The 21161-nt window shown below is 37.0% G+C and overlaps 1 protein-coding gene across 1 annotated transcript in view; it reads left to right on the top strand.

The window, feature by feature from the left end:
- Positions 1-21161, top strand: part of LOC139312977 (ophiophagus venom factor) — a 117662-nt gene that overhangs the window by 70470 nt on the left and 26031 nt on the right. The window contains exons 28-30 of the mRNA XM_070938223.1: positions 10767-10917; positions 13044-13207; positions 17359-17517. Of these exons, the coding sequence (XP_070794324.1) occupies positions 10767-10917; positions 13044-13207; positions 17359-17517 (474 nt within the window). The remainder of the gene's footprint in view (positions 1-10766; positions 10918-13043; positions 13208-17358; positions 17518-21161) is intronic.

Below are 21161 nucleotides of genomic sequence, written 5' to 3'. Positions count from 1 at the left end.
TCTTCATCCCCCCCCTCCCCCCCGACTTCCCAGAGCAAAATACAAGGTATTTCATTTAATCAAACATAAACTAGATTAATCTACTTATCCTCAAAATACTACCTCCCCCACTGAAACCTTAACTCCACTACAGATAACCAAATACTTCTAATACTAACATTCATTCATAAGCTATTTGATATTTTCTTGTCTGATACTTATTTTGAATATAATCAATCCATCTTCTCCATTCCGATACGTATCTTTCTTGCGTGTGGTCCTTCAAGTACGCCGAGATTTTTGCCATTTCTGCTAGGTTTGTTACTTTCAATATCCACTCTTCAATAGTAGGTAAAGAGTCCTTCTTCCAATATTGCGCTACCAGCAGCCTAGCTGCTGATATTAAGTTCAAAATCAATTTAGTCTCTGAAACTGTACAGTCCGTAATTATACCCAATAGAAACAATTGAGGAGTAAATTTCAACCTTCTTTTCAAAATGTTCTGCATCACCCACCAATTTTTTATCCAAAATGCCTTGACTTTCTTACAAGTCCACCATATATGATAATAGGTTGTGTCATTACATTCACATCTCCAACATTTAGCTTGCAAATTTGAGTACATACATGATAATTTCTTAGGATCTAAGTGCCATCTATAAAACATTTTATAAAAATTCTCTCTCAAATTTTGTGCTTGCGTAAATTTAACATTTCTGACCCAAATCTTTTCCCACGTTTCCATCATCACTGATTCCTGAAAGTTTTGTGTCCATTTTATCATACAATCCTTAACCAATTCAGTTTCTGAGTCTATTTCCAGTAATGCATTATACAACCTTTTAATATGCATCTGACTTTGATCTCTAATCTGTTTCACCAAATTTTCCTCATTTTGCATAACCCCAATTTTTTGATCCTCCCTCCATCTAGCTTGGAGCTGACCATACTGAAACCAAATATAAATTATCCCTTCTTCTTTTTTTTTTTATATATACTTTATTGATTTTTTTTAAGACAAATAAAATATAATAGCAATTTTGTTTGACATCGGATTCGCAGTGTTTGTACATATATACATGAAAAAATATCTGGTGTCATTTATACTATACATTTCTAATTAATTTCCGCACCTTTAACTCCTTCCTTGATTCTATCATTTATCCATTCGTACCATCTTCCCCATATCATATCGTAATCTGAGTTTTCATCATCACTTATCTCGTATGTTAATTTACTTATGTCTGCACACTCTAATATTTTGCTAATTATAAGGTCATCTGGTGGTAGGTCTTTCTTTTTCCAGTATTGAGCGTACGCCAGTCTGGCAGCTGTAGTTATGTGTATTAGGAGGTGGACCTTTTCCTTTCCATGCCCTTTCTTTACCATTCCCAGGAGAAATATTTCTGGGTTCAAATCAATTTCTTCTTTGAGTATGTCTTTCAACCATCTCCGAATTTTGCTCCAGTATCTTTTTGCTTCGGGGCATGTCCACCACATATGAAAGAAGGTGCCCTGACCATGACCGCATTTCCAACAATTTGGGTGTACATTGGGGAACATCTGTGCTAATCTTGCAGGTGCTAAGTGCCACCTATGACGCATTTTGTAATGATTTTCCTTGTACGTGGCTGCTCTAGTTAATTTATAATTTTTATTCCACGCCTCTTCCCATTCGTTGAAATTCAAACTATGTCCGATATTTCTCTCCCACGCTCTCAATTGGTTTCTGATTATGTCCTCATCTCTATCCTCATCTAATAAGTAATTATACAGCTTGGCCAACGCTTTTTTTCCTGGTCCCATCAGAATTTTGTCTAATCCGTTGTATCCTAATTCTAAAACAAATTCATCCTTGTCTTTCTGGTATCTTGATTTTATTTGCATGTAAGTCCACCAATCTAAAATTATGCCTTGGTCTCTCAGGACATCATTTGATTTAAGGTTTTCCCCTCCGTCGAGAATGTCTTTATATCTGCACAGTTTCTCCATTCCCCACCTGTTGGGATAAATCAATGCCTCTACCGTAGAGAGCCAATTTGGGACTTTTGTATAATATCTCTGTCTAATCCCCGCCCACGCTTGTATTAGGGAGTCCCTGATTTTATGCCTGTGGAAGTAGGTTTTCTTTTTCTTATCTTTGTCCCATAAATACGCATGCCACCCTCTCTGTAAATCATGGCCTTCTAACATTAAGATTCTCTTATTCTCCAAAGTGATCCATTCCCTTATCCATATCAGCTTTGCTGCTCTATAATACATTTCCCAATTCGGGAGTCCAAATCCTCCCACGTTCCTTTTTTCCTGTAAGATTTTGAGTGAAATCCTCGATTTTTTTCCCTCCCAAACGAAATCCCTCGTGATCTTATTTAATTCTAGGAAAAAAATTTTCTCTAAAATCACTGGTAAGTTTTGGTATAAAAATAAGATCTTGGGGAGGATGTTCATCTTGATTGCCGCGATTTTGCCTATAAGTGACAATTTAATCTTTTTCCATCTATCCAAATCTTGTTTTAATTTATTAATTAATGGAGTATAATTATCTTCTCTCAGAGATGAACACCTTTTGGTTAGCCAAATTCCTAAGTATTTTATTTTTGGGACAACCTGTAGGCCCAAAGTTCCTTCTATCTCTTTCTTCTGCGCCTCAGTTACATTCTTAGTATTTTAGTTTTAGATTTGTTCAATTTAAAGCCAGCCACCTCGCCATATTTACCCAATTCCTCTAATACTTTTTGTCCAGATGTTAATGGGTCTTCTAGTATTAGTGCCACGTCATCCGCAAAGGCTTGCGTTTTATAGATCTCTTTTCTAATTTTTAGGCCTTTGATTTCTTTGTTATTTCTAATCTTACGTAGCAGAACTTCTAGAGCCAGAATGAATAATAGTGGTGACAGGGGGCAGCCCTGCCTTACTCCCTTCTTAATTTGGAATGTTCTTGTCCTATCTCCATTAACTAGAATGCTCGCCCTCTGATTGTCGTAGATAGTCTTTATCATCTTTTCAAAGTTTTCCCCGAATCCCATTATTTTAATTTGCTTGGTCATAAAGTTCCAATTTAAATTGTCGAATGCCTTTTGGGCATCCAAGAAAACTAAGGCCAACTGCTTTTCTGGGTGTTCTTCGTAATATTCTAAAGTATCTAATATGATTCTCAAATTATCCCTAATTTGTCGCCCCGGGAGAAAACCATTTTGATCTTTATGAATCCAATTATTTAATATTTTTTTGGTTCTTTCTGCCATTATACACATGAATAGCTTGTAATCAGTGTTTAGAAGCGAAATCGGTCTGTAATTTTGGATTTTTTTTTGATCGGCACCCTCTTTCGGCAGGAGTGTAACATGTGCTTCCCTCCACGAATCAGGAATTTTTGCGCCCATCAAAACCTCATTGAAAATTTCCATTAATTTAGGTTGTAGGATTTCTTCAAATTTTTTGTATATTTCTCCTGGGAATCCATCTGGGCCTGGCGATTTGTTGTTTTTGAGTTTGGAGAGAGCCTTTTTAAATTCTTCAATTGTTATCTTAGCGTTTAGCATCTCCTTTTCTTCCTCCGTTATTTGTGGGAGCTCCGCATTTGCCAGATATTGGTCTATTTTTTCTTCCGAGGCCTCCTCTTCTTTGTATAGGGATTCATAATACTCTCTCACCCTTTCCAATTTATCTTCTTCTTTGTTTAAAAGATTTCCCTCAGCGTCTTCTAGTATCTGAATTGTCCCTTTTTCATTTTCCTTTTTTAATTTATAGGCCAGCCACCTGCCCGATTTGTTGGCATTCTCGAAGTGGTACTGTTTTGTTCTTTTTATTTTTTGAGCTAGCTCCTCTTGATCTAGGATGTTTAATTTATGTCTCCACACCAGCCAATTTTCTTTTGCTACAGTATCTCCAGGTATTTTTTGGAGTTTCTTTTCTGCTTCATCCAGATGTTTAATAAGATCTTCCCGGGATTTCCTTTTTAATTTATTTTTATATGCAGAGTAGGATATTATTACCCCTTTAGGTAGGCCTTCATTGTGTCCCATATTATTTCACGGGGTGTCCCTTGGTTCTCATTTTCTATAAAGAAAGTCTTTAATTCTCCTTTCAATTTTTCCACACACTCTTTGTTCCATAGTAGTTTTGCATTGAGCCTCCATCTCAGTTGTTTCTTTCTCTTTGTGTTTCTCCATTTTATTTCCAGGGGATTGTGGTCTGCCCATATGTTTGGGCTGATTTCTACCATCTCTATTTCTAACCCCAACGTCCTGGTAACCCAGACCATATCTATTCTCGACCATGACTGTTGCGGATTGGAATAGAATGTTTATTGTCTTTCGCTTGGGTGTAAAGTTCGCCATATATCAATTAAGTTCATCTCCTCCACCAAGTCGAAAAAGGCTTTTGGTAAAGTCATCCTTTTATTTTTGTTCATTTTATTGCTTTTGTGATCGTTGTCTGGGTCTACGATTCCATTGAAATCGCCTATCATGCAAATTTCGTTATATTCCATTTTCCCTAGTTGTTCACGAAGCTTTTGAAAATATTCTCCTTGTTTTTTATTTGGGGCATAAATGCCCACTAGTAACATTTTAGTGTTTTCTCTCATAACTTCAACCATGAGGGTTCTTCCCTTTGTATCATTATATTTCAATTCTGTGTCAATTCCTTTTTTAACATAAATTGCTACCCCTCTCTTTCTTTTTTCTGCTAATGATGTAAATAATTTACCATATTTTTTATACTCCAGACATTTACCCTCATCCTTTTTTATGTGGACCTCCTGTAAGCAGATTATATCCAAATTGTGTTTTGCTAATTTTGTAAGTGTTAATTTCCTCTTTTTACTGTCGTTTAATCCGTTAACATTTACTGAGATTAATTTCAAATCATTCATTCCTATTTTCCTTGCTCGGTCTTAGTTCTTGTTTAGTCTTACGGCTCTTACTGGTCTTGTTTTTTTTTCCTTAGCTCCTTCTTCGATCTTCTCCTCCGCGGTTCCTTCCTCTTCTAAGTTTGTCGCCTCTATTTCCTCCTTGCTACTTTGTTCTTCTTCTGCACCCTTTAACTGATCAAGAAAATCTTGTGCTGTGCTCAAGCTATCTATTTTTATTTTTCTCCCCTGCCAGGTGATTAACATCCCCTCTGGCAGGAGCCATCTAAATAATATATTTCTTTTGTTCAATTGCACAGCCAAAAATCTATAATCTTTTCTCACCTCCCTCACTCTTCTTTTAATTCATCTAGAGATTTCAATTGCAACTTGCCCTTTTCCAAAAGAAGAAGCTCTTTATAGGTAATCACCTCTATTTTTTGCTCTGTACTTATATTTTCTATTACATGTCTGGGGTTTGCCCATATAGGTATCTTATAGTTCAGCTTATATTGGTATTTTTTCCAAACCCTCAACAATGCATTTCTGAGTATATGACCCTTAAACACTTTATCCACCTTTTTTTCATACAACAAATAAGCATGCCATCCATATAACAAATCATAACCTTCTATGTTTAACATTCTTTCCTCAGTTAAGTTAAACCAGTCACTAATTTGTGATAAAGCTGCTGCTTCATAATACAATCTTAAATTAGGCATTTTAAGACCTCCTCTCTCACGTATATCCTGTATAATTTTCAGTTTCACTCTTGGTTTCTTCCCAGCCCAAATAAAAGTCTTAACCCCTTTCTGCCATTCCATCAGATTTCCATCTTTTTTAAACACTGGTATCATTTGAAACAAAAATAAAAATCTAGGTAATACATTCATTTTTATTGCTGCTATTCTTCCCAGTAGTGAAAGTTGTAACTTTTTCCATTTTTCCATTTCTTTCTGTACTTTTTGCCAAAGAATTTCATAATTATTTTTATACAATTTCGTATTTGAGGCTGCAATATATACTCCTAGATACTTAACCTTTTTAACTACTTCAAACCCCGTTATCCTCCCTAACTCTTCTCTTTGAGTTATAGATAAATTTTTAGTTATCATCTTTGTCTTGTGTAGATTTACTTTGAATCCAGATACTTTACCATATTCAGCTACTATATCCAACATATAGGAAGCCGCTTCTATGGGTTGAGATAAAGTAAGAACCAGGTCATCTGCAAACGCTCTTAATCTATAATCCTGCTGTCTAATTACAATTCCTTTTATTTTGTCAGAATCACGTAGCTTATTCAACAAAACTTCTAAAGTTAAAATAAACAACAATGGCGACAAAGGACAACCTTGCCTCGTACCTTTCTCAATTTTAAACACATCTGTTAAACCTCCATTAATTATTATTTGTGCTGTTTGTTTCTGATATATTGCTCTAATTGAATGTATGAAATGCTCCCCAAAGTGCATTTTTTCTATTATTTTAAACAAAAATTGCCAGTTCAATCGATCGAATGCTTTCTCTGCATCCACAAATATAAACGCTGCAGGGACCTGATTATTTTTCTCCAAATATTCCAATAATTTGCCTAACATTATATTTCATCTGTCTCCCTTTTATAAAGCCTGATTGGTCATTGTGAATAACTTGTTGCATAACTGGCATTAGTCTATTCGATAGTATCTTAGCAAAAATTTTGTAATCCGTGTTCAAAAGTGAAATTGGCCTAAAATTTTCAGGTTTGATACAGTTTTGATCTTCCTTCGGAATCAATGAAACAAAAGCTGTTCTCCAAGAGGGTGGAACTCCTCCCCCTGATTGAATTTTACAAAATAGAGTTCTAAGCGGCTCTACCATTTCAAGCTGTAAGTTCTTATAATAAACAGCTGTTAGTCCATCTGTTCCTGGAGCTTTCCCTATTTTTAACTGCTTAATTGCCACAACAATCTCCTCAGAAGTTATTGGTTGATTCAATCCTTCCTTCTGTTCCAACATTAGTTCCAAAATATTCCCTTCCTTTAAATATCTATCTATATCTATATCTTGTATTGAGTCACTAGCATATAGCTTTGTGTAAAATTCCCAAAAAGCCTTTTTAATCACATTCTGTTGGTAAACTTCCTTACCTCTATATTCTATCTTACTAATGACTCGTGCTTTCTGTTTTTTTCCTCAACATGTAGGCCAACCACCTACCTGGTTTATTGGAATTACAAAATGTATTATGTTTAGCATATTGTAAACTAGTTGCCACCTGATCAGCCATTAACATATTGAATTGCCCTCGTAGTATGTTTATTGTTTCTTTTACTTTCTTATCTCCTGGATTAGATATAAGTAATTGTTCTTTCTTTTTTATTTCTTCCTCTATCTCTTTACGCTTCTTCTGTTGTTTTAGTCTATATTTATTATTCATATGTATTAAGATACCTCTCATATAAGCCTTACTAGCATCCCAGACCATTTCCATAGGAGTACCCTTATTCATATTAATAACAAAAAATTCTCTCATTTGTTTTTTAAGCTCCTTTATATTTTCTTCATATCTAAATAAGTTTTCATTCAACCTCCAAGACCTCCTTTCTCCCCTCTCCTGTTCAAATTCAATCCAGACTGGACTATGATCAGTTAAAGTTCTTGGACATATCTTCGTCTTCTTCACCCTGGAAATAAAATCATTTGTGATTAGTATAAAATCAATCCTGGAGAAGGATTGATGTCTATCAGAGAAAAAAGTAAAATCTTTTTCCTCCAGGTTACGTTCTCTCCAGATATCTCTCAATTCTATATCTTCCATCATATCAAAAAAGGATTTAGATAGTTTTGCACGTGCTGAAGTCTTTGATAAGCTTTTTTTTATCTTTCTGTGTATCAATTACTCCATTCCAATCACCCATTAGTATAAAGGATTTATAGTCCCACTGTATTATTTTAGTATGTAAAAATTTATAAAACTTGTCTTGTTGCTGGTTAGGGGCATATATTCCAATAAGAAGCATTTTTCCAGACTGTGTCAATAATTCAATTGCAATATATCTTCCTTGATCATCTGCCTCAATTAGATTAGCTGATAGTCCTTTCCTAACATATATGACTAGTCCATTTTTCTTCTCTGGCGTTGATGCCACAAAATTTGTACCTAATCTTGAATTTATCAAATATTTTTGGTCTAATAATATAATATGTGTTTCTTGTAAGCAAATAACATCATTGTTAAATTGTTTAGTAGTGAAATACTTTCTTTCTTTTTTTGTGGTGAGTTTAGGTCATTAACATTCCAAGATAGGAATTTAGTTGCCATCTTTAGCCTTTTGAAGCCTTGTGAGCATCAGCTGAAGCTCCTCCTCCACCTTACTCTTCGGCCTACCTCCCCCCACTGCTTCTGTTTTTTGAACTTCTTGAGGTGAATCTTGAGATTGTTGCCCTTTTGGTTGTTGTTGTTGCAATTTATAAGTTGATCGGGTCAGTCATTGTGCTTTCAGCTCTCCCTTCTTAGGTGGTTCCAAAGTCAGGGGTAAACCCCCAAGATCCAAATCTTCTTCCATAATAATTCCTCCAGCTGCAGCTTCAGCATAGGTTTGTATCTGTTTTCCATCTTTTTCTTGTTGTAACATCTCCATTTTCTTCCTCCCCGCCCCCCCTGGTGAGGGTGGGTATCCAGCCTGTAACACATTTACATAAAAATCTTTTGCCTTCCAAACTGTGTTTAACCGGTATCTTTCTCCTTTATAAGTCACTATTAGACCAATTGGAACGTCCCATCTATATGCCACTTGTTGATTTCTCAACTCATTTACCAGAAAACCAAAATCTTTCCTGCTTCTCAACATCTTTGGAGGAATCTCTTTCAAAACCACCACCTCCTGCCCAGCCACCTGAACTTTATTCTTGTAAGAAGCTTGTAGAATTTCATTTCTGATCCTCCTAGTTGTAAAGTAAATCACCACATCTCGTGGCAGCTGTCTTTGTTTTGCCAACCAGGAATTAACCCTGTAAATTTTGTCAATTTGAATTGCCACATCTTCTGGTCTTTCTTTAATTATCTCAGCCATAGCATCAGCACAAATGTCTTTTAAATTTTCTTTGCTATTTTCCTTCAGGCCTCTCAGTCTCAGAGCAAACTCCATAGATCTGTATTGTAACATTACCAATTCATCATCCACTTTCTCTGTTCTGGTCATGACATCACCCATTTTGCTCTCCAGATTTAAATTGGCTTCATTAATTTCTTCGACTTTCCCATCAAGCTGGATAACAAGATTTGAGAGTCCTGATACAGCAAAAACAATATCATCTCTTATTTTATCATGCTCCTTTGCAACTGCCCCCTTGATCGAACCTATGTCTTCCTCTATTTTCTTAAATTTCCCTTCAACAAGTAATGTTAAATTGTTCATTGCTTCTCTCATTGCTGTTGCTTGATTATTCATGGCTTCTTTCATAGCTTCCTTAAAATCATTAAGTGCTGCGTCTTGACTCTGGGTCTGGCTCTGTAAATCAGCCGGAAGTTGTGCTTTCTGTGTCACCACTGACACAACTGGGGAGCCTCCCCCTCCTTTAGCAACTCCTGGTTTCACTTGTCTAGAAGCCTTTTTTTTTCCTTTCCCCCCCCCTCTTTTCTTTAAAAGCAACAAAGTCTTTAAAGATGTTAAATTATAGTCTCTAAGTTGCCAGACAAAGTAGTTTTTTTTTTCCTTTTATTCTCTTCCCTCTGCACTCTCAGTTCCCAGCAGTTAATAGGCAGCTAATCCACTCTCCCAGTGCAGAGTTCTCAAGCATTTCGTTTCAGGCTTTCACTTTCAAAGCTCTAACAAAGACGCCATCTTCCGACTCTAGCTCAAGATTCAAATTGAAACAAAGTAACTTTGGAGTTAAGCTCTGTAATTTTAAGGCTTGTTCTCTTGTTTTCCGCTCTGCCTGCGCTCGGGATCAATCAAACTCACTTTTTAAAAGCAGGATCGGATCGCGGCTTCTCGCCCTGCTTTTGCAGGGTCGTCCTGGCTCCGGAGCTTCTTGGCGGGCTGACTGAGGAGCTCTCACCCTCCAAGCCTCTGGAAATGATCCAGAGGACTTTCGGGGGGCTCTCCTATTGCCCACCGGCTCTCCTCTCCTTCTTTTCCCGAAGGAGAGTTTTTCAGCCGTTTGACAGCCGATTTGCGCTGTCAAAGCAGCTTTTACGGAGACGCAGGGCTGGCGGTCATAAATGACCGTCCACGGAGCCTGTGGTGCCAACCAGAAGTCCGCGGCCCATTTTGGATGCCAGGTAAGTACAGGGTGCGTGTGGAGGCTCTGGGAGGGCAAAAAATGGGCCTACCAGAAGTCTGGAAATGGGCCCTTTTCCAGCCTCTGGAGGGCCTACGGAGCCTGGGGGAGGCCATTTTCGCCCTCCTGGAGGTTCCAAGAAAGTGTCTGGACCCTGGAGAGGGCAAAAAACGAGCCTACCGGAAGTTTCAGAAGTCCACAAATGGGCCCATTTCCGGCCTCAGGAGGGCCTCCAGAGCCTGGGGAAGGCTGTTTTCGCCCTCCTGGAGGCTCAAGGAAAGCCTCCAGAGCCTGAGGAGGGTGAAAACACCCCACACACCATGGTGCAGGAGGCAAGTAGGCCACTCCCCACCACACCTACCCAGGAACCAGGCAGTGAACCGGTTGCTGAAAGTTTTCAATCCCACCCCTGTATATGACTCTGGGCATCTTACAACATTTAAAAATTCACCACAGAACAAACCCATACCCCCCCCAATCAAATCTACCACTTGATCAGCTCCATCTCCCTTTGTGGTCCCCAGGTGCACTGACAAATCCATGGTTTTAAGGCCTTTTGAAAAAGCAACAGAGTGGGGGCAATCATACCTCAAGGAAATGGTGTTCCATAGAGATGCTTTAAACATTCCTAATGGAACTCTTCTCTTCCCTCTCCCCTCACCTTCAGAGTCTAGACAGCAGCATCAAGAAGGCTGCAGATTATTTGCTCAAAAAGTATGAGAAATTGCGAAGACCTTACACTACAGCCCTCACAGCCTATGCTTTGACTGCTGCAGACCGTCTGGATGACGACAGGGTACTCATGGCGGCATCAACAGGTACATATATAGCTTTGTTTTAAGAAGAAGGAACCAGTTATGGCTGGGTTTTGAAAATAGATAATTTCAGTAAGAAGCACAATGAAGGATGAGCTGGGAATACCAATTACGATAGACAGATTTTTAGATATTGCAGCCAGTTACAAATCCATCTGGTGGTGATGCTTTTGCCAGTTTACCAAGAAGTAGTTTGTCATCTACTTTGTCAAATGCCTTGCTGAAGTCCAAGTATATTATGTCCACAGCATTTCACTGGTCTACTAATTTAGTCACTTTGTCAAGGAATGAAGTAAGATTGGATGGGGATGATTTGTTTTTAACAAACCTGTGCTGGCTACTAGTCATAACTTCATTTGTTTCTAGATGTTCACAGATCAGTTTTTTGATTATTTTTCCCAGTATCTTCCCAGGTATTGATGTTAGGCTGATTGCTCTGTAGTTTCCTAAGATCTGTTCTCCTACCCCCATTTTTTATTTTTATTTTTTTGAAGATGGAAACCACATTAGCTCTTTTCCAATCCTCTGGTAGTTCCCCTCCTGTGCTCCAGGATTTTTTTAAAGATATGGTACAATGGTTCTGAGATAGCATCTTCAGACCTCTGGGAGGTAATCAACCAGGTCCCAGTATATGAATATCCCTTGATATTCATCAAGGCCAGATAGCTTTTCTCTTACCATTTTCTTGCTTATTTTAATTTTTATTTCTAGTCTGTCTTTCACAATATTTTTTTTAGTAGGTTGGGCTATACTTTCTTTTTGTGTGAAGATTGATGCAAAGAATGAGTTAAGCAGCTCTGTTTTGTCTCTGCTGCCTGTTATTTCCTTGCTATCTTCTCTCTTTAGTGGACTAACTTTTCCTTGAGTTTTTTCTTGTTATTTATATGTTGAAAGAAACTTTTTTAAAAATTATCTTTGACTTTTGCTGCAAGTCTTTGTTCATTCTGAGCCTTTGCTTTCCTGACTTCACCTTTGAAGGTTCGGGTAATCTGCAGATACTCTCCCTTAGTTGTGTGTCCCTCTTTCCATTTTTTGTACTTGTCCTTTTTGTCTTTCAATTTGTCAGAGAGATCTTTGTGCAACCGTGCTGGTTTCTTTTTGGATTCCGTGTTTTTCTTTTTCAATTATATTGTGTTGGATTGGGCTTTTATGATCATATTTTTCAGATTTTCTGAAGCTTCTTGAGTTCTTAACCCTATCCAATCTGGTGGACTGGTAGATACCCTCAGGGAGAGACAGTCCTCCAAATAACTTGGCCATGTGCCATGTATGTTTTAAAGGTGATAGCCATCGCCTTGTATTGCATACAGAAAGAAAATGGACCCTGTGTAATTCACATGGCAAAACAATATGATACGGCAAAGCAACACCACTGAATTCTGGAGCAGTTGTAACTCCCAGGTGACCTTCAAGGATAGAGCACATTGAGGTAGTCCAGCTGGGAAGTGACCTAGGCAGGAGTGACCACAAGCAAGGCCTCCCAATCCAGGAATGGGCACAATTACTGCACAAGATGGATCTATGCAAAGGCCCCTCTAGTTACAGCTGCCACCTGCTCTTCAAGCAGGAGCCACATATTGAGGAGGGCTCCCCAATTGCACACAATCTCTGTCCAGGAAAGTGCTACCCCACTGAGAGTCAGAGATAGCATTAATAGATGTAGGAGAAACAGAAACCAATCATTCTCCATCTAGATACTCACATCCCCAAGCATTGATGGAGGAGGAGCAGCACCTGCCCAGCCAGTGGTGGATGTAAGAGAGAGAGAGAGAGAGAGAGAGAGAGAGAGAGAGAGAGAGAGAGAGAGAGAGAGAGACTAACTGTAGAGAGTAAGCAAGGTGACCTTGATGGAGATATGTCAATATTGGTATAAGTAATCTTAGCCTTTCTGTCGAATTGATTCTTCATCTGATCTACCTGGTAAAGCTGACTATAACTGGGTATCATCAGCAACTCCATGCCATTGAGTAACCTCACCCAACCAGTCATATCTGCTTTCTTGAAAAATGGGAGACTTAATCAATTGTTAATTTTCCCAATCTTTTCACTTCAACCAAAAGTCACCTTCAAAGTAAGTAACCAATATTTTTATCTGTTTGGCTTAATTCTGTTTCTGTGCTGTTTTTTAGAAAGGAATCGTTGGGAAGAACATAATGCTCACACCCATAACATTGAAGGCACTTCCTATGCCTTGTTGGCTTTGCTGAAAATGAAGAAATTTGATCAAACTGGTCCCATAGTCAGATGGCTGACAGATCAGAAATTTTATGGGGGAACATATGGACAAACCCAAGTGAGCTTTTGCTTTATTGTCAGATTATAATCTTCTAAGATCTATTCTACTTTAGGCTGTTTAAAACAAAACAATAGTCTGAATTGTTGAATGTTTTGCCTAAAGAAGGGAAGGTAAAGTCGAGACACTATAGCAGTCTTTTAATATTTGAAGTGCTGTCACGGGGAAGAGGTTATGGATTTATTCTCCATAGTGCCTAAGGATAGGACAAGAAACAGTGAATGGAAGCTTTACAGAGAGAAACCTCCAAAAAAAGAATAAGGGGGAATTCTCTGACTATGAATGCTATTAAGCAGTGGTCATAATGGTTCATCAAGAGGCTTGCAAGCAAAAGCTAGACAACCATTTGCTGGGCGTGTTGTCAGGATTCTTGCCTGGGTATTAGGTTGGTTTTGAATATGTAATAGCACTAATAGTAATAGTAAATCTACCATTGATTCTGTTTCATTTTCTAGTAAGGGGAATAAAAATGATAGAATGCTTAGCCTTCAAAGATTATTTCATGAAGACAAGGTCAAGGGAAAGTTTTTAAATATATGTTTGACATCCTAGTGCTGATTTTCTTTATGCAAAGTGTTTTCATACTGAGATGTAATGATCCCCACTTAGCTGGTAGAACAAGGCATCAAATAGCTACTTTAGGACTTGACAAACTGATAAATTGAAAGAAACTACAGGTTTCACTTCAGTTATCTGTAAGCTTTTTTGGCACAAAATGTCCATAGAAGAGGATGTTTTGTGTTGAGAAAATAACATTTGTGTATTGTTTGTTTGTTTGTTTGTTTGTTTGTTTGTTTATTAAGTATATTTGCTGTCCATCTCACCATGAAGCTACATAGGGTAGTTTTCAACAATAAAATGAAAAAAAAAGTATCTCTAGAGAAAATATAGTAGAGAAAAATGTAGTAGAGAAATGTATTCTCTATCCCCCATGTGTGGGTACAAGGTGGATAGAGAGTTCTTTATCTCTATTTGGTTAGCAGACAAGTGCATGAATCTTTTGATATGCAGATCAAAGAATAGCTTTTGAAAGAAATTTTTATCTGAACATTATCTAGGGTTTATATCCGTCATCCATGCTGAAATTAAGGGAACCAAGGGAAATCTCATCCATAGACTTCCTATTTAGAATAGAATAGAATAGAGTTGGAAGGGACCTTGGAGGTCTTCTAGTCCAACCCCCTGCCCAGGCAGGATACCCTACACCACTTCAGACAAATGGTTATCCAAAATCCTCTTAAAAATTTCCAGTGTTGGGGCATTCACAACTTCTGCAGGCAAGTTGTTCCACTTATTAATTGTTCTAACTGTCAGGAAATTTCTCCTTAGTTCTAAATTGCTTCTCTCCTTGATTAGTTTCCACCCATTGCTTTTTGTTCTACCCTCAGGTGCTTTGAAGAATAGTTTGACTCCCTCTTCTTTGTGGCAACCCCTGAGATATTGGAACACTGCTATCATGTTTCCCCTAGTCCTTCTCTTCATTAAACTAGACATACCCAGTTCCTGCAACCGTTCTTCATATGTTTTAGCCTCCAGTCCCCTAATCATCTTTGTTGCTCTTCTCTGCACTCTTTCTAGAGTCTCAACATCTTTTTTACATCATGGCAACCAAAACTGAATGCAATATTCCAAGTGTGGCCTTACCAAGGCATTATAAAGTGGTATTAACACTTCACGTGATCTTGATTCTTGATTCTATTTTTGGCAGCTGCTGCACACTGCTGGCTCATATCTAAATGGTTGTCCACTAGGACTCCAAGATCCCTCTCACAGTTACTACTATTGAGCAGGGTACCACATATATGGTACCTGTGTGTTTTGTTTTTCTTTCCTAAATGTAGAACCTTGCTTTTTTCACTGTTGAATTTCATTTTGTTAGATAGCGCCCAATGTTCAAGTCTGTCAAGATCATTCTGTATCTTGAGCCTATCTTCTGGAGTGTTGGCTATTCCTGCCAGCTTGGTGTCATCTGCAAATTTGATGAGTTCCCCCTCTATTCCCTCATCCAAGTCATTGATGAAGATGTTGAAGAGCACTGGGCCTAAAACAAGCCCTGGGGTACTTCACTGCATACTTCCCTCCATGTAGATGCAGTTCCATTGAGGACTACACGTTGAGTGCGGTTGGTCATCCAGTTACGAATCCATCTGGTGGTGATGTTGTCTAACCCACATTTTTCTACTTTATCTAGTAGTAGGTTATGGTTATGGTCTACTTTATCAAATGCTTTACTGAAGTCCAAGTAAATTCTATTGACAGCATTCCTCTGGTCCACTAGTTTTGTCACTTTGTGAAAGAATGCAATAAGTTTAGTCTGGCATGATCTGTTTTTGACAAACCCATGTTGGCTTTTGGTTATTACTTGGTTTGCTTCTAGGTGTTCAGTGATTTGTTGTTTGATTATCTTTTCCAGAATCTTCCCTGGTATTGAGGTCAGGCTGATAGGGCTGTAGTTTCCTGGATCTATTTTTTTTCCTTTTTTGAAGTTGGGAACTACATCAGCTCTTTCCCAATCCTCTGGCATTCTCCTGTGCTACAGGATCTTTGAATTGTTGACTGTTTGACTGTTTTTTCCTTTTGTGTAAAGACAGATGCAAAAAATGAGTTAAGTAGTTCTGTTTTCTCCCTGTTGCTTGTCACCTTCTTGCCACTTTCTCCCAGCAATGGGCCAATTGTTTCCTTGACTTTTTTATTGTTTTTAATATATTGGAAGAAGCTTTTTATGTTATTTTTTACTTTAGTCGAAGCCTTTGTGCATTGTGAGCCTTAGCTTTCCTCACTTCATCTTTACAGGCTCGGGCTATTTGCTGATATTCTGCCTTAGTTATTTGCCCCTCTTTCCACTTTTTATACTTGTCCTTTTTGTCTTTCAATTTGTAAGAGAGTTTTTTATGGAGCCATGCTGGTTTCTTTTGAGATCTATTATTTTTCTTCTTCATTGGTATTGTGCTAGACTGGGCTTTTATAATCTCACTTTTCAAAATTTCCCAAGCTTCTTGAGTTGTTTTCCCCTTGAGGATTCTCATCCATGGAATCCTTCTCCAACTCTCTCTAAGTTTATTGAAATTAGCTCTCTTAATGTCCAAGACTCTAGTTTGACTTTGTTCTACTACTTGTGTTTGCATAAAGTTGAATTTCAATATTGCGTGATCACTTGCCCCCAAGTTCCTGTAGCTTCAACACCTTCTATCATTTCGTCTCTGTTAGTGAGAATTAAGTCCAATATGGCTGATCCCCTTGTTCCCTTCTCTACTTTTTGGGAAACAAAGTTGTCTGCTAGGTTTGTTAGGAACCTGTTGGATCTTCCACTTGGTGTAGAGTTTGTCTCCCAGTTGATGTCAGGGTAGTTAAAATCCCCCATTACTATTGTGATGTGCTTCCTACATACCTTAGTTAGCTGACTAGCAAAAAGTTCATCTACTTCCTCTGTTTGGTTGGGTGGCCTATAGTATAGACCTATGGCAATGTCATTCCCCCCCCCCTTAATATTGACCCAAATGCATTCAAGATAATTTTCATCATTGTTGTACTCTATTTCTGTAGAGATGTAATTATTTCTTATATATAGTGCAACTCTACCTCCTCTTTTATTTGGTCTATTTCTTTTAAATAATTTATATCCCTCTAGCTGTACGTTCCATTTGTGGGTTTCATCCCACCAAGTTTCCGTAATGGCAACAATATCATATTTGCCCTCATTTACTTGAATTTCTAATTCACCCTGTTTATTCCTCATACTCTGTGCATTGGTGTATAGGCATTTGAGTCCATTTGGATTGACCCTATGTTTACTGTCTACATAACCCGTGTTGTGCCTGACTGCCCCTGCTTTCTTGCCACCTGTTTGATTAATGCACATAGTATGGCACTCGCTATTAAATATCTATTATTGTCCTAGATTGTCCTAGATCATTTAGTTTTACAGATAAAAGGCTTTAAAGATGTGTGTAAGTCAACCCTCCTCTGTTTGTTTGTTTGTTTGTTTACTCATTCAGTTTGTAGCCCATCTTCTCATTTATGATCAAATGATCTAACAGACAACTGTAAAAAAAAAAAAAAAAATTCTCTGGTAAAATATATCACTGGATTTTCAGTTCCTTTGTGAGATACTCCAAGACAAACAATCTTGTTTTTTCCTTCTCCCGTTCCAGGCAACAATTATGGTGTTTCAAGGTTTTGCTGAATATGAGATTCAAATGCCTACCCATAAGGACGTAAATTTAGATGTTGTTATTAGGCTGCCAGAACGTGAACTACCTATAAACTATAGAATTGATGCTACCAATGTTGTTCGAGCCCAGACAGCAGAGGTACAGTATTTCAGCAAGTGTATTTATTACTTCTTTCATTGGAAATAATTATTTTGGAGTTTCAAGTTCAAATGTAACTTTTTTCAAGAATCGGAAAAAACTATACAGAATTTAGTGAAACAAGAAAGAAAACCTAAATCAGATCTTCCTATTGGAATTGTGGTGGTTGGAGATTAGCCCATGGTCAAGCATCTGATCAAAGGAGACTGGTTTAAGACTGCTAGCTTCTTTGTCAATATACAGTGTAGTTTTAAATGGCTTCCCTTTCCTCACACAAAGCTGCAAAAGGCTGTATTTAAGACAATATTGCAAAATTGTGTCTGTACTTTTAAGAACTATTCCATCTGTGATAAGAAAGAGTTTTGAATGGCTCTGGGAGACTTCTGGAGCACTTCATGACTTAGGAAATGAAGATAATGTCAATAAAACAATTTTGTTGCTATTTCTGATGTTGCACAAGGAATTTGGAGTCAAAGTAGATGTATGATACCAATAGAATTATATATTTAAATATGGATCTGGTATAAACAAGCAGAAATAAATGTTTATGAAATAGTATTTAAGGGAAAAGTACATGAAGGAACATAAACCATGGCAGCCACTGTTTCATCCTTTCATCTTTAACACAATTTTATATATTCATTTTTACCATAATATTTATTCTTTCTAGTTTTAATAAACCAATAGTACCCTTCATCCTAACCTCTAATCCTGATATAATTCAATTTTTCTTTCTCCTCCCTAAATTTGAACCCCTAAATTTAAATTCTCACAACATAATACAATTCCCAGTTATTTCCTTAAATTCCCTTATTCTGATCAAAAAACCAATTAAGCATAGATCTTAACTCAGATGTTCCAACTATTACAATCTTATATATTAAGCTTATTTATATTTCTGAATCTTGTTTTAATTCTTAAGCATCCGTACATGTTACCATTACTTCATATTAACTGAATTAATTCATTATTACCATTCAATACCTTCCAAATATCACAATTTTTATCAGTTCATTTTTTAATTTACATTTTCATCAAATATTTATATTCTTATCTCATATTTTAAAAGTATTCCAATTGTTATAATTTCCCTAATTAATTAAGAATATTCAATAAAAAATCAGTTAAGTGTAAATCTTAACACAAATAATCCAACTATTACAATACTTAATTAATTCCATTATTACCATTCAATACCTTCCAAATATCACAATTGCTTAACAATTCATTTTTTAATTCACAATTTCATGTATATTCCATCTGTCACAACTTATTCTCATTTCTAAGTCCTAATACCATTTGTAATTTCTCAATTATTACCTTTTCTAACATTCATTTGTATCTATAACTTTTGCATCAATTCATTTTAATTCTAAGTGCATGCAACATATCACCATTCCTTACCAATTCATTTTTTAATTTACAATTTTATAGATACTCCATCTGTCACAACTTATTCTTATTTCTAAGTAAATCATAATATCAATTGTTACCTTTTCTGACATTCATTTATTTCTATAACTTTTACATCAATTCATTTTAATTCTAAGTGCCTACGCCATGTTTCTAGCTTTCTTTTTCCCTTTCTTCCATTTTTTTTCATTTTCTTCTTTTTCTTCTCCAATCTTTTTATTTGCATTTTATATTCCTGCACTCTTATCTTTTGTCCTGTATTTCCCATTATTCTCCATCCCTTTTTCTTTTTTATTTTTTCACTGTTAATCCCAGTGTAATCATTCATATTTTTATTATTTCTATTCCAACCCTTTTTTCCTCCTTGCCTTTCCACCCTCTCTAATTTTTTTTATTTTTCCCATTGTTAATCCCAATGTAATCTTCAAGTTTCAGCTCTATTATTAAACTTCCCCCTTTACTCTTAATTTTCCTCTCTTTTTTATTATTATTACTAACATAATCAGTTAAAATTTCAATGTCTTTGTCTTTATCTTCATCTTTATTCTTAATCTCTCTTGCTTCTCATTCATTATTTCTTTATCCACTTGAATGTTGTCTAACTCATTTTCATCAGATCTTCCCTGCAATATTGTGATTATTTCTCTTATTTCTGTTTTCAGTGACATATACATCATTTTCATCATTTCCATTATTTCCTGCTCCATTTTGTTATATCTTGATTGGTATTATTCCAATTTTAAATCCCACTGTAATCCAATTTCTTTAATCATCAAAGTTAAGTCACTTGTAGACAAAACAAAACCTCTTTAGCAATTCTCACAGCTGGTTATCACCATCAAAGTTTTTAACTTTTTTCAACAATAAGAGTCCAATGTTATAATCATCCAATTTCACCTGGAGGTGTCTCTCCAGAGTCCACAATTCCAATCAACAGTCTGTAAAAGTATTCATTTTGTTTATAATCCACATCGCTAATCTTTACTAACTTTTTATCTTCTTCTTTTTTGCTTTTATTTCACCAAATCAATTTATAGTCTAATTCAAAATTTCAAAGTCCGTTTTTTCCCCTTTTCTTTTTCTTCGTATGAGACTTCTATTACAAGGCTTTTTAGATTCTCCTTTATATTTCCTCAAATTAAAGACAGATCTTTTCAATTTCTTTCTGGGTTCTTAATTCTTCTAATTTTTTAAAGTTCTCCAAGTATATTAATAAAAAAAAAAAACCCAACAATTTTCTAATCGGGTTTTGTCACTTTGTAGCTTCCACTTTAATCTTCTTCTGTCCTTTCCCCCATGCCCATTAGCCACTGTTATTCTGCTGGGACATTTATAACTAATTTAAAAGTCCTCTTTTTTTTTCTTTTTCTGCCTATGAGCTAGTTGTCACTCACCCAGCATCAATGTTCCGCTCAATTCGCCGCTCCTGCACAATGCTTAGTCCGGTTGCCCCAGCTTACTAGCGGTCGCAATGGCCACCACCCCCCGCTGCTGAGTCAGGGAGAGTTTCCTCTGACCTCTGAGGAACCTGTCTGTTCCTCTTGGTCTTCCGAGGTGCCTCTCCTTCTTCCTTGTCCCTACAGGACAGGTCTGGTCCGAAGACTCCTCGGCAGCGGTTCATCAGTCCAGGATTTCGCAAGGCTAATCAGAGCCCGCTAATCCCCAACTGTGTTGTTGCGATGCTTCCAGTTGAATCATGTTTCATCCTTTCATACACCCCTTTTTTTTTTCCTGCTTACATGGAGCTCTACTCCAGCTCATGACTGTAAAAACAATTTGGAATCATAGAAAATATAACTCAGATGGAAAAAGCCCTCATAATCTGCATCTAAACTTTGTGCACCAATCTGACCTGCTTGAAGGTTGATTCTTCAAAGTCTAGTCAGATTCATGTTTAAGCTGGCTTGATGAAAAGAGCTTCTGATTATCCCAATCTTAGCTTTTCTATTTAGCAAAGGAACTGCTCCACTGCCAGAATTAGGCCTGCCATGGAGCAGTGTTGATGCTTTTAAGTGGCAGAATTTAGGAAACAAGACTCCAGAGCCAGCCTATAGATATGCCTTTGGAACACATCCATACTATAAAGAAAAAAACAGATTTAGGTTAGTAAGAAACCACAGCGACTTTCTATCAGTAAATTACAATAGCAGACAACTAACAGGGTGCTTTGAATTTTCACTTTAATCCATTAACAATTTTTCTATCACATATGTTTTGTGTGACAGGTCAAT

This window comes from Pituophis catenifer, unplaced genomic scaffold, assembly GCF_029215685.1.
Source record: "Pituophis catenifer annectens isolate HBS135680 unplaced genomic scaffold, rPitCat1.0.hap2 SCAF_2, whole genome shotgun sequence".
Classification (NCBI taxonomy): domain Eukaryota; kingdom Metazoa; phylum Chordata; class Lepidosauria; order Squamata; family Colubridae; genus Pituophis; species Pituophis catenifer.
Note: the sequence above shows the minus strand (reverse complement) of the source record. Positions and strands in the feature narration are given on the sequence as shown.